The sequence below is a fragment of the Notamacropus eugenii genome, chromosome 1, assembly GCF_028372415.1.
Source record: "Notamacropus eugenii isolate mMacEug1 chromosome 1, mMacEug1.pri_v2, whole genome shotgun sequence".
Lineage (NCBI taxonomy): Eukaryota > Metazoa > Chordata > Mammalia > Diprotodontia > Macropodidae > Notamacropus > Notamacropus eugenii.
Window position 1 is genome coordinate 240254243 of NC_092872.1, and position 26776 is coordinate 240281018.

General features: G+C 41.9%; 1 protein-coding gene across 2 annotated transcripts; it reads left to right on the forward strand.

The window, feature by feature from the left end:
• Positions 1–2455: 2455 nt before the first annotated feature.
• On the forward strand, positions 2456–24656 carry SNUPN (snurportin 1). 2 transcript variants are annotated; one of them, XM_072628294.1, is made up of 9 exons: positions 2456–3035; positions 6497–6659; positions 8125–8263; positions 14897–15001; positions 15175–15271; positions 18885–18982; positions 20357–20434; positions 21393–21473; positions 23017–24656. In XM_072628294.1, the coding sequence occupies exons 2-9, from the start codon at positions 6502–6504 to the stop codon at positions 23335–23337; spliced, it is 1077 nt and encodes a 358-aa protein (XP_072484395.1). In that variant the 5' UTR covers positions 2456–3035; positions 6497–6501; the 3' UTR covers positions 23338–24656. The 2 variants fall into 2 exon arrangements, with proteins under 2 accessions (XP_072484395.1, XP_072484396.1); XM_072628295.1 differs by lacking the exon at positions 2456–3035 and adding an exon at positions 3066–3269.
• Positions 24657–26776: the final 2120 nt, after the last annotated feature.

The window sequence follows — 26776 nt, forward strand, 5'->3', positions numbered from 1 at the left end:
ACACACACACAGAGCACAGGGTCAGTTAAATAGGAAGGGATGATATCTAAAAAAATAAAATTAAGAGGTGAGAGAGGAATATATTGGGAGGAGAAAGGGAGAAATGAAATGGGACAAATTATCTCTTACAAAAGAGTCAAGAAAAAGCTTTTTCAATGAAGGGGAAAAGGGGGAGGTGAGATGGAAAAAGTGAAGCTTACTCTCATCACATGTGGTTTAAGGAGGAAATAATATGCACACTCAATTTGGTATGAAAATCTATCACACTACAGGAAAGTGGGGAGAAGAGAATAAGTGGGGTGGGAGGATGAGAGGAGGGAGGGCAAATGGGAGGAGGGAGTAATTAGAAGTAAACATTTTTGGGGAGGGACAAGGTCAAAAGAGAAAATAGAATAAATGGGGGGCAGGATAGGATGGAGGGAAATATAGTTAGTCTTACACAACATGACTACTATGGAAGTCTTTTGCAAAACTACACATATAAAGCCTATATTGAATTGATTGCCTTCCCAGTGGGGATGGGTGGGGAGGGAGGAAGAGAGAGAAGTTGGAACTCAAAGTTTTAGGAAGAATGTTGAGAATTGTTTTTGCATACAACTGGGAAATAAGAAATACAGCTAATGGGGTATAGAAATCTATCTTGCCCTACAAGAAAAGAGAGAAGATGGAGATAAGGGAAGGGAGGGGTGTGATAGAAGAGAGGGCAGTTTGGGGGAAGGAGTAATTGGAATGCACCATGTTTTGGAGTGGAGGAAGGGGAGAGATGGGGAGAAAATTTGGAATTCAAAATTTTTTGGAAATGAATCTTGAAAACTAAAAATAAATTTAAAAAAAAACCCTGCCTGTTCATATCCTTTGACCATTTATCAACTGGTGAATGACTCTAGTCTTATAAATTTGGCAAAGTTCTATATATAGTTGCAATATGAGACCTTTATCTGAGAAACTGTTTATAAAAAAATTTCTCTCAATTTTCTGCTTTCCTTCTAATCTTGGCTATGTTGATTTTATTTGTAAAGGAAAACTTTTAAATTTAATGTAATCAAAGTTAACCATTTTACATCTCACAATGTTCTCTATCTCTTGTTTATTCATAAATTCTTCTCCTATCCATAAGTCTGAGAGGGTAATATATTCCATATTCTTCTAATTTTCTCATATCTCCCTTTATATCTAGGTCATGCATTCATTTTGACCTTACTTTCTTAAATGGTATAAGATACTGGTCTGTACCCAATTTCTGCCAGACTGCTTTCCAGTTTTCCCAATCATTTTTACCAAATAGTGAATCTTTATCCTCAAAGCTTGAATTTTTACATTTGTCAAACACAATGTTACTATAATCATTTACTGCTGTGTATTGCATGTCTATTCTGTTCCACTAACCCACCTTTCTGTTTCTCAGCCAGTCCCAGATAATTTTCACAATTATTGCCTTATAATATAGTTTCAGATCTGATACTGCTGAACCTCTTCATATTTTTTTCATTAATTCCTTTGATATTCTTAACCTTTTAGTTTTCCAAATGAATTGTGTTATTATTTTTTCTAACTCAATAAAATTTGAGGGGTGGTAATTTAAGTGAAATAGTATTGAATAAGTAATTTGTTTAGGTAGAACTGTCATTTTCATTGTATTGGCTCTCCCTACCCATGAACAATTTATATTTCTCCAATTATTTAAATCTGACTTTATTTGTACAAAAAGTGTTTTATAATTATGTTCACGTAGTTCCTACGTTTGTTTTGGCAGGTATTTTATACTGTCTACAATTATTTTAAGTGGGATATTTCTTCATTCAGGATTTTCTTGGTGATATATAGAAATGCTGATGATGTATATGGATTTATTTTATATTCTACTACTTCGCTAAAATTATTGTTTCTACTAACTTTTTTACAATTTTATTTTTTTAATAAATGTATTTGTTTTCAGTTTTCTACAATCACTTCCACAAGTCTTAGATTTTCTCCCCCTGCTTCCCCACTTCCTCCCCAAGACAACATCCAAGCCTATAGTGTTTCTGTACATACATTCTTATTAAGCACATTTTCCCATTGGTCTGTGGCACAGAAGAATTAGAACGAATGGGAGAAACCAAAGACAAGAGACCATGTCCTGCTGACGCTGCCATCCAATTCCAAGGGTCTTTCTCTGGATGGGGAAGGAGGGCATTGTGCCTCCAGAGTCCAAGGTCAAGGTGCCCTTGGTAACTCAGCTTTTCGCGTGCTCTGCTGGGCTGATCCTCAGATAGTTCTTTGGAATGGGGTTTCCCTTTCTTTTATCGTACGCTGGATCTTATTTTCATAAAGAAACGCTCTGGTTTCTGAAGGGGTGTTTGGAAGCCTGACCATCCCAGTCTTCCCTGGAGTGACTTCGGCGCTCCCCGTCCAGAGGGGGCGCTCTCCTGGGCATCCCCAGGGCCAGCCTCTTCCTGCTGTCGTCATTGGGGGTGGGGGGGAGGTGGGTTGAGATGACCAGCCGCTGGCCCATAGGTGGCGCTTAATAGAAGCTTACGACTGAATGGAAAGACTCCCAAGAGTCGTTCCGTTACCCTCTCTGGGGGAAGCTGCGCCCGACCGGGCCGGGAATAGAGGAAAAGGCCTGGAGTCAGGCCTGGCTCGAGCTAATGCCCGTGCTAGGCGCTTGACAGACGGTATCTCATTGGACCCTCATCACAAGCCCTCGGGCTAGGTGCTGTTATTGTGCCCGTCTTACCGAGGCGCAAAGGTCAGGAGATCGGCCCACGGTCACACCGCCAGGAAGTGTCTGAGGCCACATAGGAACTGGGGTCTTTCGGAGTCCAGGCCACCTAAGAGGCCTAAGAGCCCACGGCCTCTAGGGGGCAGCGCCGCGCCGGCCTCCGGACGTGAGCCCCGCCCCCTCAGGCTCCACCCACAAGAGCACTTCCGGCCCTCAGCGCAAGGCCCTGGGATTCGGGCCTAGGCCTGGGAAGCCTAGAAGTGGGAGGGCTAGACCCGAGGCGCCGCTGGACTGGAGGGAGCCACGCCTGCCATTCGGGGCGCATGCGCAGGTGAGGGCAGACCCGGGGTGAGGGGGAGGAGGGGAGGAGGGGAGGAGGAGAGGAGAAGATGCGCCTGTTTGGCGGACCGCGCGCTGCGACGACAGCGAAGCGGGCACGCGGCTGGGCGGCCCCTCCCCCCACGGGGGCTGGTCCGCGCGAAAGAAGCTGCTGCGCCAGAGCCTCGTCCTGGGCGTCCTGGTCTGCGGGCCCCTGCCCCGGAGCGCGCCCCGGCCCTGCCACCACGTACGTGTGCACGCCGGGACCCCACCCCCACCCCCAGCCTTAGTGCCAGACCCCTTTCCATAACCCCTCCCCCCAGAGTCCCCTCCCCATCGTCTTCCCTCTGGTCCCACCTTGAAATCTTCCGGCCCCCCCCCCCCCCCCCGTGATCCCCGGCCCTCTTCCATCTGGTGACCCCAAGATCGCCTTGCGGCCCCAGCCCTCAAAGTCTCCAGTCTGCGACCCCCCTCACTCCCCTCCCTGTGATCCCGAGTCCTCCTCCCACCCCACCCCCAGCCCTTTCCTCCGATCCTCTCCTCCATAGTGCCCGACATACAGTAGGCACTTAATAAGTGCTCGCATTGACTCAGACTCCCCCGAGTGGCCTCCTGACCCCACCGCCCCACCCCCACCCCCGTTCCCCTCTACGGTTGTAAGTCGGAGCTCCCGGGTTCTCCGCCCCCCAAAGTTCCCTCCCCAAGCCTCTGTTGTCATTCTAAGACTTTAGGCCATTGGGGTGGCGGACCTCTGGACTTCGGGGTGGGGCGGGAGACCCTGGGATTGGAGCTTTGGAGACCATGATGCCTGTACCGGTAACGCCGTCACAAGCTGGCCTGGGATGCCCCGGGCCTCTGCCACCCAGAACGGGTGAGAATACAAAGGGAAGAGGACAAGCATCCTCCAGAGGCCGGGGGCACACTGCTCGGAAAGCCGACCGGCCACCTGGGATCTTCCCCTTCCCCTTGTTGTATTCAGGCCTTTTCAGTTGTGTCTGACTCTTCAGTCCCATGTGGGGCTTTCTTGGCAAAGATCCTGGAAGGGCTGGCTATGTCCTTCTCCAGGTCATTTTACAGATGAGGAAACCGAGGCAAGCAGGGTTAAGTGACTTGGCCAGGGTCACACAACTGGTAAGTGTCTGGAGCTGGATTTGAACTGAGGTCTTCCTGTCTCCAGGTCTAGCACTATCCACTGGGCCACCTCGATGCCCCCTTCACCTTAGAACAAAAATAAAAGTCCACAGTGTATTAGAGAAAAAGATTAAAAAAATGAGAGAGAATTCCCAACTATTGACTATTAGCAGTGAGTTGCTAATTTTGACAAATGAATTTCCCTTCCAAATTCTCCCCTCCTTCGGGGTTCCAGCTTCACATTCTCGGCATCATCTGGATTCGTTGTCACTTTCCCTCACCTGCCATGTCTGGGCAGTGTCTGCCCACAGAGCATGGCTCACATCAGACCCCTTTGTTCAGGCCTTTATTAGCCTCCTAATGGATCTTCCCTCCTTGAGTCTGTGACCCTTATGGGCCATTCTTCACTTTACTGTCAAAGTCTTTTTCCTTAAGAGCAGATCTGACCATGGAACTTTCTTACCCAGCAGCCCTGCCCAGCCTCATGGGATGTTACCTCCCCTCCCATACTCTCTGATCCTGTTGAATAGGCCTCCTTTCAGTTATTCCTCACTCGTGAAACTCTCTTTGCCCGCTCTTTGCCTTTGCACTGGCTGGCCTCCAGGCCTGGAACGGACTCTCTTCTTAGCCTTAACTCCTAGATAGAGTCCCTCTCTTCCTTTAAGATGCCTCTGGAGCACCATCTTCTTCATGAAGACTCTCCTGAGTCCCCCAACGGGTGGTATCTTCTCCCCAAACACTTTGAATTAATTACTCTCTTTTGTGTTAACTTGACGTTTGTATGGTACATAGTTTTCTAGGTAGAGCATCAGTGTAAGAGACAGCTTGATGGCACCATAGACAGAGCGCTTAGCAGTGCCTGGCACAGCAGGCACTTTATTAAATGTTAGCTGCTACCCTTTGTACACCTCCATTAGAACATAAGTTCAGTGCAAGGGAGGATCATCTCAGTCATGTTACCTGTGTCCCCCTTGCTCTTAACACAGTGTCTTGCACATGATAATTGCTTAATAAATAGTTATTGATTGATTTGAATCTGATATACAGTTGGAAGGAAAACCTATAGAGAAGAACAGGCTAGTTTGCTCTTGGGAATTACGCAACGCTGTCAGTGACCCCCAAGCTTCTCCTTGAAGTTAAGGCCCACCTTTTCAATGCCAGTGGTCGTCCATTGACAATATATAGCTATTTTAAAACTTTTTTTCTGTACTAGATCTGTTTTTTTCAATTAATAAGCATTTTTCTCTTCCCCCAATAGAAGGAAAACAAAACAAAACCCTTGTTTCAAATAAAGGCTAACATTTATATAGTGCCTTTAATGTTTGCAAAATGCCTTACTGTTGGATCCTTACAACAACCCTGGGAAGTAGGTGCTATAATCACCCCCATTTTACAGATGAGGAAGCTGAAACAGACAGGTTAAATGATAGAGTCGCAGCCAGTAAAAGCATCAGAGCCAGATTCCAACTTGGGTCTTCCTGACTCCAGAATCACCTTGCTGCCTCTGACAAATAGATGTAATAAAGCAAAACATTGCCATGTTGGCCATGTCCAAAAATGTGTGCCCGCTTCTGATGCGAAATAGCTTTGGAGGCCTGTCTGTAGCCATCCAATCAAATCATAGGTCTCTCAAAAGAGTATGAAGAGGTATGGGAATATGTATGAGATGGAGATAGTTGGAGTAATGGGTAGTAGAGTTAGGATGGCCTGGTTTAGAATCCTACCCCGATGCTGTGACCACAGAACCTTGTTAATCTTGCTAACCCTCAGTGACCTCATCTGTAAAATGGAGATGATAATGCCTGCCTCACAGAGTTCTGAGGCAAGCTCAAATCAGATAGTGTATTTACCACCCTTTGTGACTATATGAATATTAGCGCTTGTGGGTATGAGCAGCCTGTGATCTACCTCCAATGACAACCTATTGAGAAACTGCAAAACAGGTCATGTCCAAGAGATGGTCCTGGAGTTCAGGAGGTGATTGAGCTAGGAGATGTGGCACATGTGCTCTGTGGTGGTTGGATGGCCCCCCACGAGGGGATGGGGAGAGGAGCCATGGTGGCATCTCAGCCATGGTCCAGGTGCGCAGTGGGACTCTCACCACCTGAGGGGAGAAGTCATGGGGAGGAGCTGCACTTTGCCACATGGTTCCTCCCCACTTGAGCCCTTCTGCTTTCTGCCCCCCAGATAAACTATCTCAGTTTTCCCCATCCCACCTGTGGGGTGATCTCTTCTTAGCCAAACTCTGCCTCTCTTCTGGCAGCTTTTGGACCCACCCACTCAGGAGTTCTCTCTGTTCTCCTGGGTCTGCCTTTGTTCATACTCATCCTTTGTTTCTTGCAGCAAACATGGAGGAGCTGAGTCAAGCCCTGGCGAGCAGTTTTTCAGTCTCCCAAGACCTGAACAGTCCCTCGGCACCTCACCCTCGCCTGTCACAGTACAAGTCTAAGTACAGCTCCTTGGAACAGGGTGAAAGGCGCCGGAAACTCCTTGAGCTTCAGAAGTCGTATGTGAACCTCTCGTTCATCTCTTTGGCACTTTCAGCTCCATGAACACACTGACCCTTTCAGTATTAGCCATGTTCACTAGTCTGAGGATCCTTTTTCTTCCTCTCTGCTAGTGGTGGGAGGCTTTTCAGGCCAGGGCTTAGGAAAAGATGAGGGATGTGGTAACCCAGGTCTCCTAGAAACCAGAGCCATCTGTTTGAAAAGTCCCAGCTTAATTATTTGTTTAGATTCTGCTTTATCTTGGAGGAAGAGGTACAGAGCTTGATTAGATCATTGAAGCTTCATTACTCTGTTCCCTCTGGGTTTCTACCCCCTCAGTGTGGCTGACATGTGGATTCTGTTGCCCTGGGAAGTTTGACTTTGGTGCATATTTCCTATTCTCTTTCCACTTGAATGTTTCCACTAAGCACAGGGGAGTCAAAGAAAAATAATTCCACAGTGAGTCTGAGGAAATGTCTTCCATACACTTTATCCAGAATGCTATGATGAGCAAAGCAAGCCAGTGGATCAGATACAGGATGGAATTGTGTGACAAGGAGTTGCCCCTAGGGCAGGGTCTGTATTTTATGCTAAAGGCATTCTGGGCATCGCCATGTGATAAATAGCACTGACTCTGATCTTAGGAGAAGAAGGAACAACTTGGGTGTCAAGACCTGGGCATAGGTATTTTAAAATCGTGTTGTTTACTAGTTAAGTGTGAGCCCTGCCAGCACTCTGAGGATCTCCCCCACAATGCATTAAAAGCTCCTCAAAGGTGGCTCTTTGTATTTTTCAGTGCTTGGCGCAGCACATTGTATGTAACAGGTGTTTAATATATGTTTGCATAAATAAATAAATGAATGAATAATGTTCAGAAAACAAAAATGGTACGGACACATGGATTCCAGCTCTTTAAAGTTTGAGAGGGATTTTGGAGGAATCTAGTTAATCTTTAATTGCTTGTAGTTTATTTCTATAAAGTTTTTAAAGACCATTTTTAAAAATCCATCTTTAAAAAGTTACCTGAAAATTTTGAAAGCCCCAAAGGGATTGGTAAAAGGCTTGTCTTCTCCCCAGAAGGCCTGAGGGAAACACCAACTTCAAATGTACCTGCCTTGTGTCACTCTCTCTTCCTTTTCCCCAAGGTTTTTGTTCCTCCTGGTTAATCTGAAATGGAGCTTCTGCAGATTCACAGCTGCAGCTCCAGATTGAAAGGCCCAGCCTTTCAACTTGACAGACAAGCCAAGCAAAGGGCAATCCTGAATCCTGCTTGGAAAATTCATTTTTAAATGTCTGTATGTATTTAGAAAACTCATCCCTTGTTAAGAGTTATTGAGAAAGTGATAATTAACCTTCCATTCTGGCTGAAGACCCTTGTCACCTCCTTTTCTGCTGTCCCTGCCTTTGGAGTCTCGTCCTTAGTAGCATGAGGTTACATACTTTGAGAAAGCATCTCAAGCCTCTTTTTTTTTTCTTTCTTTAAAGCAAGCGCCTAGACTATGTGAATCATGCCAGGAGATTGGCTGAGGATGACTGGACGGGGATGGATAATGAAGATGATAAGGAAGAGGAAGGAATGGATATTGATACTGGCAAGAAGCTGCCAAGGCGCTACGCTAACCAGGTGAGCCATCTGGGATCTCTTGAGCCCCTCTGAGGCTAGGGACACAGTTCCAAGAAATATAGACCAGTGATGGTGTCCCTTAGGAGTTGGCATTGGGCAGGGGGTAGCCAAGGAATGGGGACAGACTAAAGGAGCTGACCCATTTTTCATGCATTTTGTAGGATAGGGTAGAATTTCAGAGTTGTAAGGTCACTGATGAGGTCATCCTAGTCAACTTTCTTATTTTACAAGATTGAAAACTGAGGTCCAGAGGCAGTGAAGAACTTGCCTAAAATCCTGGAGGTTCTTAGTGGTGACTAGAATCTTGATTTTTCAGCCCGTTTCTTTCTGCCATACCACACTGCCTTCTGTCTTTTTTACATGCCATGTACAGACCTTCTTGAACATGTAGAAGAATTACTGAAGGCTTTTTCAAGTAATATCTTATTCATATAGCGTTATCATGAGTCGAGGGTCTGTGGATGAACTTCCCAGTGATTGCAATATTTACTAAAAAACTCATTTTAAACCTCTCATATGTCTTACATCTTTCCCTTCTTTCTTAACCATCTCACCTCATGTAGTCTAACTTTTCTTTGGCGATCCACTCATCCTTGTAAGTATCCATTCCAGTCTGTGCTGAAGTACAGTAATTCCTCTAGGAAGGGAGTGGGCAATGAGCAGCCCAAGGCCAACCCCTGCTCCCGGGGGTGTGAATGTCTTTTACCTCTTCCTTAGCAGTCACATCTGGGTGCCTAGCATGTCTGCTGCTTTGTTTTACATAACATTTCTCAGGTGACAACATAGAAATGACCTTGGCTTTTCATAGGAAGAATGCATGGGCTTTGTGACAATTGTTTTTGCTCCTCAGAGGCCTTTTGGGCCCAGGTGCAGTAAATGTATTATTTGGATAAGTGGAGAATCATTGTACTCTACTAATCATATTTGGAAATGAAATCAAGATTTCTTATATAGAGTGCTAAGTACTTGCAGGTGTAGCATGAGGGTTTAGCCTTGGTGCCATATTCCTTAGAGGTCCAGAAATGCAGATTGGTCTATGTTCCTGTACTTCTGGTAACTGAGCCAGGAATAACTTTGTCAGTGTTTTCAAGGGGTGTTTTTTCCAGAAGAGCAGCAGCATTTTGTGGCCCTGAAAGTACAATTATACTGCCAGCTCAATGCAGAAACTGCACCCCCACCCAAAAAAGGTTTTTATAATACTCAGAAGACCTCAGATACTGCTATCCTTAGACAGAATGACCTTCCTGTAAATGAAAAGATCACATCCTTCAAGAGCAAAGTGCCTTATCCCAAGGTGCCAAGTTTTGTGATGGCACCCAAAGAAAGAATGTTCACAGATTTAGAAATCATTTGTGAGCATTTACAGAGGGCTGGACATTTTGACAATCCATTATAGTTATGTAATGGTTATTCCCCACGTCTTTGAAAAGATCCATTTACAAGGCAGTGTGAATTCGTGTCTAGATCCCAGGCTTGTAATCAAACATCTATCTGAGTTTGTCCTGGCTGTGTCAAAGGCAGAGTATAATCAATTAAGTGAATCCTTACATTACCTCTAATCCTGACTCCTCACCTTTAAAAGGGAAGATTCCTGACTTTTCAGAAAAGCAGTCTAGAAAATGGTCGTAGAGAAAGCCTGGACCAACAGATGCCATGTCTAGAATGATGGAGGTGATAATCTTGTGTTCTCCCCTATCAGCATAGCTGGAATGTTGAGTTCTCTTTGGATATTTTAGGAAGGGAATTCACAAGCCTGAACAAGTCTAGAGAAGGATGGTTAGGGGGCCTTGTAAGAACTTGTAAGAACTAGTTGAAAAAACTAAGAGTGTTTAGTTTAAAAAGAAAATTTAGAAGGGACATGATTGCTGTTTTAAACTATTTGATGGGCTGTCATCTGGAAGAAAGATTGTTTTATTTGTCCTATACAGTAAAAGCTAAGACCTATGGGTTTAGAAAGATCTGTGCAAAAATCCTTTTTTAAAAAAGAAATTTTTATTGATATCTTTTGGTTTTTTTATATCCCTAAAATTTCTTCCAGTGTCACTTATGCTTCAGCCTTTCAGAAAGCCATCACATATAAAATGGAATGTTGAAAAAAATAGAAAAGAAATGATAGGGAAAGTCTGAAAAGTACCACTTCCCACCTCTAAGGAGCAAGGTGTGGTGGGGGGTTGGTGTCTTCTCACTTCTCCTTTTTGGAGCCATGATTAATCTTTGTAATTTTGCAACAATCACTTAAAATTTTTTCGGTTCTAAATTCTCTGTCTTCCTCCACTCCCTCACCATTGAGAAAGCGAGAAATATGATACTCTATATACATGAAGTCATGCAAACCATATTTCTACCTTAGCCATGTTGCAGGAAAGAAAAGCAAGAAAAATAAAGTGAAAAACAATATGCTTCAGTCTGCACTAAGAGTTCATCAGTTCTCTTTCTGGAAGTGGATAGCATTTTTTTTTTATCGTGAATCCTTTGGAACTGTCACAGATTATTGTCTTGATCAGAGTAGTTAAGTCTTTTTCACAGTTAATCATGGTTACAGTATTGTTACACTGTACATGCAACATTCACTTTGGATTGTTTTGTCTTTTTGGTAAATTGGTATATTGGTAAATTTAGTATATTGTTTTCTAAGCTTTGATATTTCGCCCTGTATCAGTTCATGTAAATCTTTTTATATTTCTCAATATTCATGTACATCATTTCTGATAGCATGGCACTATTCCATTACATTCATGTACTATAATTTCTTTAGCCATTGCCTAATAGACAGGCATCTACTTTGTTTCCAGTTCTTTGCTATACCCAAAATGCTATCGTCAAAATTTTAAAGGATAGTTAGAAACAGTACTACACAAATTATTCTCAAAAATTGAGAAAGAAAGCACTCTTGTCATATTTCTTTCATGAGACAAATGTTGTTTTTATACATAAGCCAGGAAGGAACGTAGGAGGAGAAATGTAGACTAATATCATTAGTGAATGTGAAATACTTTAAATAGGTCACAGCAATTCGAATCGTTCATTTTGACCAAGTTTTGGAAAACAGTTAACATTATTAATCATATTAAAAACAAAAACAAAAAAACCACATGTTTATGTCAGTGGACACCAGAAGACTCTTTAATAAAGTATAGTACTCACATATACTAAAAATTCTACAAAGCATAGATACAGAGGAACCTTTTTCAAAATCTCAAAAAATATCTACCTCAAACCAAAAGCAAGTGTCAGATGCAAAGGAAATACACTAGAAGCTTTCATAATAAACATAGGAGTAAATCAAGGATGGCCACTCTCCATACTATTATTTAATAGAGTTCTAGGAATGCTGTCAGTACCAATAAGATGAGAAAGAAAGATGTAAAGGTAGGTTAAAAAAATATAAAACTCTTTCTATTTGTCAATGAAATAATGGTTTACTTAGAGAAAAATTTAGAGAATTAATAGTTTCAGCAAAATTGTTAAGCTACAGACTAGACCCTCAAAATCAGCAGTTTTCTGTATAATAAACAGCATAATAGGAAGGGAAATGGCATTCAAAATAAATACAAAATGGGTACGCAAAAGATTTCTGTAGCTTCACTTACAAAGTACTTCTTACAGAGACAAAGAAGAGTCAGAGGGATATGCAGGGCTCACAGCTGGGGCAAGCCCAACTGGCATGCCCAATTTCCCACAACACCTCCCACAATGGCTATTTACATCTTTGGTCATCTTTGACAGTTTGCACAATGTGAGGTTAAACCTCAAGGTTGTTTTGATTTACATCTTTGTTATTATGCCTAATTCCAATTTTCATAGCACTTTTTATCAAATGGGGGTTCTTTCCTAAAAAATTTGTTTTCTGACTTACTGAACACTAGGTTATTGCATTCTACTGATTCCCCCTTACCTAGTTTGTTCAGTTGAGCTGCTTCTCCATTTCTTAACCAAAACCAGATGGCTTTGATGCCAGCTTTACAACAGAATCTGAGGTATGGAAGTACTGTTCATCCTTCATCTTTTTTTCATTATTTCTCTTGATGTCCTAGATCTTTTGTTCCTCCAAATGAATTTTGGTATTATGTTATCAAGTTCTGTAAATTATCCCTTTTATAGTTTGATTGGTGTAGCATTAAAGCTGTAAATTAACTTCAGCAGGATTGTTATTTTTATGATATTGGTCTACTGCAGCTGTGAAACCTAAATATTCTTCCAGCTACTCTTTGTCTCTGTAAGGAGTGCTTTGTAAGTGGAGCTATAGAAATCTTTTGTGTATCCATTTTGTGTTTGAATGCTATATTCTTTCATCTATTCCTTGTAAGCAAAATTTTTCAAAAGAAGGAAGAAAAACAGTTACTTAAAATTAATCACCACTTCAACAAAATGTTGACAGTATATGCAAGTGAACAGATCATTTTTAAAGAGAAAAACACTTTTAAGAACAACTTGAAAAGTTTGTTAGATTCTCTAGTAATCACTATCAATTAACATTTATCAAGGGCCTACTATGTATCAGGCATTGTACTAAGTACTGGGAATACAAAAAGACTGGAGAATCCTTGCTTTCAAGGGTAGTCTATTGAGGGAAGTGCGAATTAAAACAACTTTATGCACTACATTATACCCATCAAATTGGCAAAAATAAGAACGATACTGTTCAGCGTTGGTGGGGCTGTATATTGTTATGGAAAAAGCTGGGCAGATAGTTATAGAATTCTTTTAAAGAAAGAACTAGAATCTCAAGGAAAATGATGGAGGGGACAAGAAGGAAAGAAACATGTGTTAGGCACCTGCTGTGTGCTGGGCTCTGTGCCAAGCGCTTTACTAATATTATCTCATTTGATCCTCCCAAAACCCCTGGGAGGATGAGGAAACTGAGGCAAAACTGGTTCAGTGACTTACTCAGGGTCACACTGCTGCTAAGGATCTCTGACTGAATTTGAACTCAGATTTTCCTGATATCAGGCCCAGCACTCTGTGTACTGTGGTGCCATCAATTCCTTTTGAGAATGGGGGTTGGGGAATGAGGTCAGAATGAAGGGATAATAGTTCTTCCATGTTTCAGAATATCTTATAAAGCAGTAATCATCAAAGCTCTTTGGTATTGATTAAAAAAGAGAAAAGTAAGTCAGTGGAACAGGCTGGATTCTTTCAGTCCATAACATTGAAAACTTTCATACAAACAAAATCAATGCAGCTAGCACCAGAAGGAGGCCTTCAGGTGGGATGGGGTGGAATTTTTTTGTGGAATTTCTGATAATGGTCTAATAGCTAAGATATAAAGGAAATTAATGTAATTTTATAAAACCAAGAGACATTCCCCAGTGGATACAGTGAATGGTCAGAGGATATGAAGAAATGATTCTCAAAAGAGGAATCAAACTATAAACAAGCATCATAAATGACTCTAGGTCATTAATAATAAAAGAAATTCAAATCAAAACAACTCAGAGGCTTCACTTCTGATAAATGGGCAAAAATGACAAAAGATAGAATCTGGTGTCAGAGATATTATGGAAAGATAGTAACACTAATACATTGTAAATGTGAGTTGGCCAGCCATTCTGAAAAGAAGTTTGGAATTATGCTTTCAAAAGCTAAAATGGTCATTCCACTCCTAGCCATATCTTTTTTAAAAAAATTTAAACATAGAAGGAGAGGTCCCATATACACCAGAATAATCATAGCGGGACTTCTTGTGGTAGCAAAGAACTAGAAACAAAATAGATGCCTATTGATTGGGAAATAGTCAAACAGATGGTAGTAGATGTAATGGAATATTAAAAGTCAAGGTTTCTGAAGTTCTAGGGAAAAGTTCTATGAACTAATTCAGAATACTGCAGTAAGTAGAATCAAGGAAGCAATTCACAACAGTAACTGCAACCGTTTCAGTGGAAAGAACAATTGAAAAAAAAACAAACAAACCCACAGTGCTCTGTAATTTGAATGTCCCAGGTTCTCCTGGGAGGAGAAGAGATGAGAAAATGCACTTCCTTCCCTTCTTTGCAGAGAGAGGCAAGTTGGCTGTGGTGTAGAACATCGCATATATTGCTAGACTCAGTTGAGGTGTTGATTCATTATATTGGCTGCTTTTTTATCCTCCTTAAAAAAAATTTGTTATAAGAAGTGATTTATTACTTGGGGGTGAGTGAAGGATATATTTAAAAATGGAGGTGATATGAAAACATAATATATGAACACTTCTTTTGGAGTAAAGTTAAAGAGGCAGCTTTAAGCTTAATTTAAGAAAAACCTTCCTGAAAATTACAGCTATCCCACAGTGAGATGGGGTGTCTCAGGAGGAGGGTGTGAATTCTCCATTGTTGGACCACAAGTGGAAATTGGGTAGTTCAAACGTGCTGTAGGCAGGATTCTTTCTTGGGGTGTGGTTGGAGTAGATGGTCTTATGGTCATGTCCTTGTTCTTATTAATTCATTGTATTGGGGTTTCCTGTAACCAAGTAGGGCCTGCCGTTATTGAAGGAAGAGAGTCTGGCTCAGTAGAAAGAAGGCAGGGCATGAAATGAGACATGGCTTTGGTGATGTTGAGCAGCCCCAGATTCTGGGCACCTGGAGTGAGATGAGTTTGTGCTTTTGGTTTCTCGGGCGCCAGTGTCAGATGTGGTCACTTGCTGTCTTTATCTCCTAGTTGATGCTGTCTGAGTGGCTGATTGACGTCCCTGCAGATCTGGGGCAGGAGTGGATTGTGGTGGTGTGTCCCGTGGGGAAAAGAGCCCTTGTTGTGGCCTCCAAGGTGCGTGACTGGGAAGGGGTTCCCCTTGAGGAGAGGGGGGGGCTTTGGTCTCTCTGGCTTGTGGTACTCCTTTTGGGAGCCCCTGGTTAGCCAACATGACTATAAAGGGAGGGTGGGAGGACAAGGAGAAAAAAGCAAGCTCATCCAATGAGGATTTTAACTTCCTTTCCCAGGGTTCCACTACAGCTTACACTAAGAGCGGATACTGTGTCAACAGGTTTCCTTCCCTTCTTCCCGGAGGCAATAAGCGCACCTCATCCATGGGGAAAGGTAGCCTGTGAAATCTTGCATTTGCTTTGAAACACTTTGAAAATAGCACTCTTTTCTCCTCACATGGAGCCTTCTCCTGAGTCATTCTAATCCAACAAACATTTATTAAACGCCTGTTGTGTGCAAGCCTGCAGTCTGTTCTAGGACCCCAAGACAAAAATGACAAATGTCCTGTTCCTCAGGGCGCTTATCAAACACAGGACCTGGAATGTAGTGGACACTTAATAAATGTTTATTGACTGTCTGCTAACTTAAATTGTCAAAATAAGGTTGACCTGGTAAGCTGCTCCTTCCTTTTTTCCATCTTTTTTTCTTGTCAGTTACTTTAGGGACCATAGACACATTGGATTTCTCTAGAGACCATATCACAAAATCCATTAAAGATACTAAGTGAGGAATGGTTGTATTCTAGTGTATCTAGCTACCTCACTTCCTCTCCACTCACCACTTTATTAAGTCAGTAAGCATTCACTGTTCTACAATCTGGATTCCTCCTTCTACCACTCTCCTGACTGTTCTCTCAAAGGTTCCCAGATATTTCCTTTTCCTCCTACCTCCTCCCCCAGACTTGGGAAAAAGAAAAACATCACCCAACAAACAGAAAACTGCCCATCGTCAAGGAATATCAGTTCTCACATTGGCCATGTCCAAAAATGCATGTCCGTTGCATACTGAGTCCATTGTATCTCATCCTCAGTGCTCTGGAATGATGGTTGGTCATTCTGTCATTCAGCTTTGTGTACAATTACTTTCTTACTGCCAGATGCAGGGCCAGAGTTTTCCCTCTTTATTCTTCATGACGTCTTACTGTCTTTGCTTCTGTTGACCACTCCTTTCTTCCTGAAGAACTCCCCCTTTCATGGCTTCCCAAACACCAGTTTCATGATTCTTTTTGGCCATTCCTTCTCTGTCTTATTTCCTGGCTCCCTTTTTCTCCAGCTCTTTCACTATGAATATTCTCTAGCTTCTCTCCTCGACCCTTAATATACTCACATTGTAAATAAAAAGCGTTGCTGGAGTGGGTGCCTGAAATTCCTGTGTTTGAGTCATGATTCTGCCCCTCGTTTCCTGCATAGTCACATAACCTTTCTGTGCCTCAGTGGTCTCCCTGTAAGATGAGGAGTTGGACCAGAATCCCTCTAATCTCCCTTTCAACTCTAAATCCATGTTCCTCTAATTTAGTCCTCAGGCATGATCCCCTCAGAATGATTCCCAAGTTGTTGTCTTTAGCCCTGGCTTTCTCAGCTTATTTAAGTTTCCCGTGTCTGACTGCCTGCTAGACATTTCCACTTGGCTATCTGAAACAAGCTCAGCATGTCAGTAACAAACTCCTTATCTTCTCCTCCAAAGTAGTGCCATCATCATTTTACTAGACTTCCAGGCTGGAAATTTTGTTATCTTTGATTCATTCTTTTTAAGACTCTTCTATATTCAGTGTATCAACAGGTTTCCTTTAAACCTCATTGTTTCTCCCTTCAGAGTGTCAAAAAACATTATATACTCATATTCTGCATTTTAGGCACAAGCCTACCAGAAACAATTTTATTAATTATAAATTGATTCTAATTCTGAACATTTCTTTTTAGATTTAAAGATGGGCAAGGGTCACTCATGACCTCTGAAACTCTAACAAAAGCCATTTCAGAGTTGAAATCTGTAGCTCTCCTAGACAGTGGTCAAAATTTCACAATCAAGATTGAGCAAAGGTTCAGGGTTTAGCTAACAGTACATTAACAGTTGGCTTCATCAAAGAGACCAAGAGTCACTTGGGCACAGTCTTGGGAGAATCATTTTCTAAAATTCATTCGGTCCCTCCTCAGTCACTCCCTTCAAGGATTCCCCTTTCCACCTGTCCAAAAATGAACTCTAGAGATACTTCCATTGACTAAAGTCATCAAAGACTTCTTTCTCCAAGTCTGGTCATTGCCCTATTCAGGTCAAGGGATGAGAAAAGAGGATACTGCTCTCTTAAGCAGTGCAGTACTGGTGCCCTTGTGCCCAGTCCTGGCGTGGCCCCAAATCTATCCTCCAAGAGAGCAGAATTCTTCTCTGAACTTTCACCCACTTTCCTCAAAGAAGTGATCAAGCTTTTTGTAAAAGGGGAAAAGGACTTAGTGCTGGGCTTTGATTCAGAATTGATAGTAACAGAAAGTTTTCTCTTTCAGATTAATCCAAAGACTTCAGAGTAGAATATTGAGAAAAATGCTTTCTCAAGATTTCTAAGAGAGGAAAAGTTGGTGTATGGGGGGAGTCTTTGTTAGCTTCTGCAAAAGAATGTTAGAATCATTGTCTTCTTCGTCTCTTTGATTCTCAATCTGATCTGTCTTTCTTAGAAAACTGAAACGGCCTTCTTAAAAAATATTTTTCTTTTCAAAAAATATGGATACATATTGTTTTAACTCAAAAGGCATATATTCACAAACATTCCCCTCCTTTTTAACCAATGTTGTTGATTGGATTTGTCTTGCTTTGTTTCCATAAAACACCATTTCCATCATGTTACTCCCCTCCTCAAGAACCTGAGTCATTCCCATTGCCTGCTTAAATCATTTCCGGAGTTTTCTCTTTCCAAAAGCACATGGGGTTTTATCTTCCCTACCCAGACTGATCCATACATCCCAGTGTGCACCCTCTGCTTCTTTGTCCCCATAGTCCATAAGGGAGGCTTATTCCTACCTTTATGTCTTTGCTCATGCTGTTCCTTCTTCTTGAAATGCTCTTTTTCCCTTCTGCCTGTCAATCATACTACTGTAGCTTATAGTGATCTCTCCTTGGATCCATACTGTAGAGTTAGTTTACATCATAAATGATAGTTTACATTAAGGTAGCACTTTAAATTTTATCAAGTACTTCTTGTGCATGATCTCACAACAATCCTATGAGCTAGATATAGATACTACCGGTATCATTCCCATTTTACAGATGAAAAAATTGAAACAAAGTTAGATGGTTTGCCTAGTAAGTGTCAGAAGAGATGGGATCAAGCCCAATGCCCTTTTCAGTACTCCATATTGCCTCTCAGTATCAAGTAATACTTAATTATTCCTTCATGTGACTTAATTCTATCTCTTCAGCTATAGAATATAAGCTCACTGAGGACAGGATCTTCATTTGATGCTTTTTAAATCCCCTACTAGGGCTTATTGATTGATTGATAAAGATTTAATATTTTAATTTGGAGTTTTAGTAGTATATAATAAGTTGGTTCTCTATGTTTAGGTTGGGCTGTTGAATAGGTTGCTTAAAGATAAATTAGAAAACTAACTTGTATATCAGTTTATATGTTAAAAATTATTTCCATCACATTTACTTAGAATTAAGGATACCTGAACTAATCTTGTCCTAGTCTCCTTGAAGATGGGCCATCTCTTTCTGATCTTGCCCCAAGGAAAGACACATTCCTTGCTATTCCTGTTCCCCCTCCCCTGTCTCTCCTCTTCCCCTTTAAAGGAGAGCCAGCCAGAGGGGCTTCCCATGAGCATGGGTTGGAGTGCTGGATACACACTCCCCCACTTCCCACCGATGCTGCACAGGGGCAGTGGCACCCATTGCCATAGCTTAGAACCTCAGGGATTTGAGGCGACCTTTCTGACTTGCTGTGTTTGGTCCCCAGACTACACGATCCTAGATTGCATCTATAGCGAACTGAACCAGACCTACTATGTTCTAGATGTGATGTGCTGGAGGGGACACCCTGTCTATGACTGCCAGGTACGTGTCTAGTCTTCTGCTCCCAGCCTCTGATTATCTCATCCATTATGTGATATTAGTGCTTTTGGCCCTTAGTGTATCAGGGCTCTGTTGTATCTGGTGTATTTTCAACTTTCTTGAAGTAGTGTTTTTAATGGTGCTACATGGACAGACAGTAAAGTTTAAGGAGACTTCAGGGGAGATGAGAAAAGGAGCAGATGAATAGGCTGGCACTTGAAGTCCCAGTTTCACAAATACTCCCTCTCCCACCTGAGCATTAGTCTGACTTAGAGGAGAAAAATGTAGTTGGGGAAGGCTTGGTCGACATCTTCATATCCTGAAAGTGGGGCCCAAGCAAGGCCAAGAAAGCGCAGCTCTTTATCCTCCCGTCCCTCCGCTTGCTGCTCCTTCCCCAACACACCTGCCAGTGTGGTCTTGCTAGAGCCCAGCTCTGCCCATGGTAGCCCCCTGCTCCGAAGATGCCCGTGGTTCCCTCTGTCTTTATTGAGGGCCTGGGTCTTCACCTGCATTGTGGCACAGACCTTACTGGTGATCTGGTGAAGCCTAATCCTGCTCTACTATGTTGCCTACGTTCATCATGGAAGAAAATGTTCAATTTCATTTAGAAGTTAGTGAAATTGAAAATTTTTTTCCCATCTAAGTTCACAGAACTGCTGAAATCTATCCATGGATGCCTTTGGAATTCATCGTGCCAGATTAAGAGCCCCTGACCTGTAGGATCAAAGCCAGACTGCTCAGTGTGCCATTGAAAGCTACTTTTCTATGGCTTATACGTTACCCCTGTTTATTCAGGCTGGTCTGACCCCAAATGACTTTCTTGCTGTTGTGCCAGACATAGGTCATTTTATACATTAGCATGCAGTCTGCTGCCTCCCCCCAATCTGATGTGTATGTATCCCCTCCTCCTATCTGCCTCTAGAATCCCCAGCTTTCTTTAGAAAGCTCAACTTTGGTGCAGCTCCTTCCCCGTCCACACACACACATATTGAGGTCTTTCCTAAACCCTCCCCTCAAGTGCTAGATCCTCCCTCTGAAAGTGACCTCCTGTTTACTTGGTGTGTGTGCATGTGCGGTGTGTGCGTGCGTGCACACATGTTGTTTCCTTAATAGAATGTAAGCTTCTTGAAATTAGGGACAGTTTCATTTTTGCCCCTGTGATTCTTGTGCTTGGCAGAGTGCTTAATAAATGTTTGCTTCCTTGACTTTGACCCCATAGGAATGTTGGGAGGAAAGTGGAAGCATTCAAATAAAGGATCTTTGAGTCTGACCCTACCGGGATGCTTGTTTTCCATATTAGAGTTTTGGCTGATGAGGATTTTCATCTCTCCCTCTTTCTCATCTTCCCTTCTTCCACTACCTCCCTCCCTTTTCTAGACTGATTTTAGATTCTACTGGATGCATTCAAAGTTACCAGAAGAGCAAGGACTTGGAGAGAAAACCAGGCTTAATCCAGTAAGTCTTTTATATTGAGATTTAAAAGATTTCTTACTTGGGAGTTAGTTGGTTTATGTATCCATTTGATATAACAACATATTACATTATAAACTTATTGAGGTCAGACACTGGAGGATTTTTCATCGTTCCCTCCCCAATGCCTAATTAATATAATTCCTTGCATGTTGGTGCTTAAATATTAAAAAAAATCAAATCATCTTGATTTGAGTGTAATTAGTACATTAGCTTTATCTTGCTTTCATGGTGCTAATACTCCTTTTTAGAATCATAGACATTTTGGACTGGCAAGAACCTTTGAGGTCATCTGCTCCAGTCCCCCACCTCACTTTACAGATTGAGGACTTAGGGTCCAGATGAACCAAAGCAAACCCAAGAGTAGTACCTCAAACTGGTGGCAGAGTCTACACAAGAACCCAAAGCCTCACTTCCTCCCCAAGGGCTTTGATCTAAGATGTCTATAACCCTTGGTTGTTTTTGGGGCGTTCTAACAGTTAATTAATTGTTAATCTTTGCAAAATTATCAGGGTTTGAAGATGACCAGACAGAAGTAGGTAAGTGAGTGGATTAGTGCTGTCAGTCCTCTTGTTGCTGGGATTGGGCAAGACCCTGGCCATGAAGGCTGGGGAAGCTGGAGTTGTCCTCCCACCATGGAATTCTTAGGCATGGATGTTATTACTGGTGTGAAGAGAGGTCCTTTTATACCTTTATTACAAACTCTGGTAGAGCTGCGCCAAATTGCTTCTTGACAGGATTTTCAAAACTGGAAAAGAAAGAGCTGGAATGGGACACAGTTACTCAGAGGTAGGTTTGGGGAGAATAAAATTAGACTTGACCAAGAACGCCTGACCTTATGCTTAGATTACTGGCTTTAGGGTTATTTTCCAAATGGCAGAAATAAAGAGGAAATGCTACAGATCTCACTGTTGTGACTTTCTGTGTTTTTATTTCCTTCTAGTTTAAATTTGTGGGTCTAAAGAATTTCCCATGTACCCCAGAGAGCCTCTGCAAGGTCTTATCCACCGACTTCCCTTTTGAGGTAAGAAATTCCACTGTTTCCCATCCAGGGACAGGAAATGTTTACTTATATTAGAGCCCCCAGGACCATTTTTTACTTTTCTTTGAAAAGTCATTAAAAGAGCTTTGAGTCAAAGGTAATCTTACCTGAGAAGCTACATCCCTAGATTGGTGGATTGGCACTCCATGTGTCTGGAAAAGAACAGGCTGCTTTTCCTTGGGTGACTTACGCTTTTGGATTGGGAGCAAGACAGGGACAGATGAGCTTTTGAGGTGCGCTAACGCCTTCAGACCACTAGGGTATGATGTTCTTCAAGGATCCAGTTTTGAAGGCCCAATAGGAAGATGGGATAGATCTCAAGCCGGGAATAGACTTTTGAGGATATGATGTCCAACCTCCTATTTTATATAATAGCAAGTGAGGTGGGGAGGCTGAGGAGGAGGCAGAAAGAAGCCTGACGTTGGCTGCGGCCCAGGGCTCTGGTCTCCTGGGTTTGGACCCAGCAGTTTCTTGGGAGGGTATCTTGCCCCAAGTATCCCATGCCAGCTGGTCCAAAAATAGGGATGGTACTGACAGGTTAGAAACCCCTAGTTCCCTGTCATTACATTATCCTTAGTGATGTATTGGAAAGAACCCTGGATTTGAGTCAGGAGAACTGACTTCTGATCTGTGCTCTGCCACTTGTTTGATGTGAGACATCTCTTTGAGTCTGTTTCCCTTTCTGTAAAATGAGGACATAGACTAGGTGACCTTTATGGTGCTTCTAGTCTAATGTTATTGTCCTCAGCAACCTGTAGGTGATGTCATTGTAGGCTCATAAAACAAGCCTTACTTTACCCATCCTCCCACCATTTTAAATTATGCCCAGTCATTGACCAATATCAGTTTGAATGGAAGATGATTTTATTAAAAGGATCATAGCCTGCAGAATGAGGAAATGCCAAGTGTTTGCTCACCCCAGGAAGTCAATTAAGAGAGATGGTAAGAACACCACCCTTATTTATGGAGCTTGTGTCCTACATGACAATGAATGAATTTCAAAGATGAGTCACTAAAGTATGAAAAACAGAATGTAGGTTTATAGGAAATCCTTTAGGTGAGGCAGATTTAGATGTAGCTGAAATGCCACCCCTCAGCAGTGGCTCAGTCAGTAATCTGAGTTTACATTCCCATAATACATTACTCTGAAAGTGTTGGGAGGCCAACCAGCCCAAGATGACTTGTGGATCCTGGTTTCTCTAACAGCTTTTCTACCTGGGCATAGATTTATACTTTTCATCTTGCAAACTGGCATCTCTGTAGTATCTGTTACATTTCCTTATTTCTTTTTCACAAGGCTGGCATGTAGTTTAAAATTTTCCTTTTTCTAGTCTACCTTACAGAAATTCCATTTGTTGGAATTCAGGACTCTAAATCTTTTCTCAGATGTAGGCTTTGAGAATCAGGCTCTGTCTAGGTACTCATTGTCTCCACATTAACAAACTATTTCTGAAGCTGCCTCGTTTCAGAACTCTACTTGTTGTGGAGTCTAAAATTGACCTCTCACTGATTTCCCACTTTGTAGGTAGATGGGCTTCTTTTCTATCATAAACAGACCCACTATAGCCCCGGCAGCACTCCGTTGGTTGGCTGGCTGCGCCCGTACATGGTGTCCGATGTCCTCGGCATGACAGTGCCAGCTGGCCCTCTGACCACCAAACCCGATTATGCTGTGCATCAGCTCCAGCAGATCATCGAACACAAGAGGAGTAAAAAGGAAGCCAACGAAATGAGTCTTGATGAGACTTCTGAGAATGGACGCTATGAACTGGAGTACCTGTCTACCCCAAAGCTGGCTGACGCTCCCAGCAGCCAGACTGAAGCCACAACCCTCATGGAAAACTGAAAAGCTCCTTTGTCCAAGGGACCAAGAAGAGCCACATGCCTGTGTCCCTCTGTGAACTCCCCACATTGCTTGTTGCTCACTTGAAGGAACAAGCCTGAGGCCTTGAAACAAGACTTGAGCCAGACACACCTAAGCACCAAGAGCCCAAGCTGAGACCCCCCCTTCCCTGGCAAGAAGATAGATGTTCCCAGGATGGAGAGTGCTGGACCTCACAGCAGTGTCCCCAGGTGGATGGTGTTCAGATTGAGTCAAGCAATTCTAACCACTGAAAGTGTATCTCAGATATGCTGTGTAAATGTATGGAATTTCTAAGAACTGAGTTGTTTGTGATTTTTATGCCTCTGTATAACTGTAGACCTCCCTACCCTAATCAGGGATGTTTGGGTCAGTCATTAGCCCTGAGGGCTGTGCCTTGTTTCCTCACGGAAACACCACACTAGGTCTTAAGGAGCTGCATTCAGGAACTTATGTTTCTGAAACTAGGAGATGTAGAAGAGTTTGAGGAGGCCTGGGTTCTTGGTCTCTTCATTAGCTCTACCTTCTGAGAAGGCAAGAATGATTTTCTTCGCTTTGGACTTTGCCGTAGGATAAAGTTTCCTTGTAAGTGACAGAAGCTTATGAAGCTGACCAAATAACTGCTTATTTGTGTTGGTGACAATGCGCCCTATTTTGGGCCTTCTGGTTCTTGTCTCCCTAACTCTTCCTTACTATGGTACAGTGAGTCTTGTGCCTTGTCTCTCCAGGAGGGTGCACACTTTCCTTTCCCTTCATACTGTTGAGAACAGCTCTAGTGATTCAAGGGGTACAGGTCAGATCTGGTCTCTTTTAAGACGTGGAGCTGCCACCAAGTTTATTGTCTACACTAGGAATGGGAGTGGGGCAGAAGTGGGAACTGAGTGGAGCGCAGTTACACCTATTCAGCATATCGGCTGAAAGGAGTCGAGGTGACTGATACGTAGAGGTCCCCTGGAGCTGACTCTATAAAACCTGACAAGGAAACTTTCAACTGGGCTGTTGATTGCAGAGTCAAGTTTTAGTTTGATTTTCTTTGAAATTATAAAATCATTCTATGACAATAGTTTTTGTTGTTGGTTTTTAAGTTGCTTAAGCTTTCAGTTCCTCTCTGTGAATCTATCTATAATTTCAAGTCTGAAAGTATTCTTTTTTATTGTTGTTATTAATTAATTTATTTTTAGTTTTCAACATTCAGTTCCATAAGATTTTGAGTTCCAAATTTTCTCCCCATCTCTCCCCTTCCCCCACCTCAATACTGCATGTAAATTAATAAAAGTTCAACAGGTACATTCATATTAAACCTATTTTCACATTAGTCATGTTGTACAGGAGAATTAGAACCAATGGGAGAAACCAATGGGAGAAAGAAGGAACAACCAAAAAAAGGGTAAATAATATGCTTCGATTTGCCTTCAGATTTTGTAGTTCTTTTTCTGGATGTGGACAGCATTTTCCATCATGTGTCTTTTGGAGATGTCTTAGATCCTTGCATGGCTAAGAAGAGCTAAGTCTATCAAAGTAAGTCACCATATAATGTGGCTGTTACTGTATGCAATGTTCTCCTCTGCTCATTTCACTCAGCATCAGTTCAGCTAAGTCTTTCCAGGTTTTTCTGAAGTCCAGGCAGCATTTTTAAAAATATATTTTATCACTTTGTTTTTATTTTGTTTTTAATTTTTTTCCTCAATTACAAAAAATTTTAACATTTGATTTTTAAAATTTTGAGTTCCAAATTCCCTCCATCTCCTTGCCCCTTGTTGAAAAGGCAAACAATTTGATACAGATTTTACATGTACAGTCATGGGAAACATTTCAATATTAGCCATGTTTCAAAAGAAAACATAAACCAAAAAAATCAGTAATAAAGAAAATAAAAATATGCTCCAATCTGCATTCAGACTCCCATCAGTTTTTTCCCTGGGGGTGGGTAGGACCTTTCATCATAAGTTCTTCAGAATTATTAAATCATTGTATTTTGGAAAATAGGCAAGTCATTCGAAGTTGATCATTGTACAATATTGCTGTGTACAATGTTCTCCTGGTTCTGCTCACTTCACTTTGCATTGGTTCATATAAATCCTCCCAAATTTTTCTGAAATCATCCTGCTTGCTATTTCTTACAGCACAGTAGTATTCCATCAGAATCTTATACTACAGCTTGTTTAGCCATGCCCCAGTTGATGAGCACCCTCTCAATTTCTAATTCTTTGCCATCACAAAGAGAGCTACTTTAATATTTTTGCATATATAGGTCTTTTTTTTTAATCTCTTGGATACAGATCTGGTAATGGTATTGATGGGTCAATTCACAGTTTTATAGCTCTTTGGGCATAATTCCAATTTGTTCTCCAGAATAGTTGGATTAGTTCACAGCTCCACCAACAGTGTATGAGTGTCTCAGTTTTCTCATATTCCCTTATTTCCTCCAACATTTGACATTTTCCTTTTCTGTCAATTTGACGAAGATGTGAGGTGGTACCTCAGAGTTGTTTTAATTTGCATTTCTCTAATTAGGAGTGATTTAGACCACTTTTTCATATGACTACAGAAAGTTCTTATTTCTTTTGAAAACTGCCAGGCAGCATTTTTAAAAGTACAAAAAGAAGCCTGTTTACTTTGGGCACGGGTTCAAAACGTCACCTCGATGTGATACTGGGCAGATCACTTCTCCTTGAGCCTCAGTTTCTTCATCTGTAAAATGAAGACACTTGAGATGATTTCTTAGGTGTCTTCCGGCTCTGAAATCCGTAATCTAATGTGGGGGACAGACTAGCTATCATCAACTGGACTGGAAACACTGCTTGTGGGGTCCTGCTCATCCTTCGTGGTCAGGGAAGATGTGTCTGGCTGTCGATGTTGGCTTGTGTTTGCTGCTGCCTTCTAGGAACTGCTGTTATTTTTAGCACTGTGAAAGCTATTAAGAGGAATATCCTAAAAATACTTTTCTCTGTATATCAAACATTGGAGGGAGGGGAAGAAAGAACCCTCCTCAGGTGTATGAGAACAAAGAGACACTAAAAAAAGAGAAGTCCTAAAACAAATGATTAAAGCCTTACAATTTCTTTTAAAGCAAATATGTGCTTTTGTTTCACTTTCTTTTATATACAAGAGAGGAAAAAATTGACAAAATAGATAAAAATATTGAGATTTTCATCCCAGTCAAGCAAGAATAACAGTTATTCTTAGGTATTCTTTTTCCTTATGTCAGTGAAGACCAAGGTTTTGTTAATCATTTCATTTCCATACAATTCTAACAACAAATGAGGGTATTGGATTGCTTTTAGACTCATTTGTCCAGTGGTCCTGCTATCAAATAACTGAGAAAACGCTTAGGGGAATCACTTGTTACAATCTAGTTTTGGGGTAGGGAGTGAGCAGCAGAGTCTGGGCATTACACTGTGGAATACCCAGTTATTTGAAAAGG

Coding starts and splice junctions, on each gene's coding strand:
- SNUPN (XM_072628294.1), top strand. CDS start 6,502: ATGGAGGAGCTGAGTCAAGCCCTGGCGAGCAGTTTTTCAGTCTCCCAA. Junction 18,983..20,356: donor ACCCTGTCTATGACTGCCAG/GTACGTGTCTAG, acceptor TCCCTTTTCTAG/ACTGATTTTAGATTCTACTG. Junction 20,435..21,392: donor AGAAAACCAGGCTTAATCCA/GTAAGTCTTTTA, acceptor ATTTCCTTCTAG/TTTAAATTTGTGGGTCTAAA.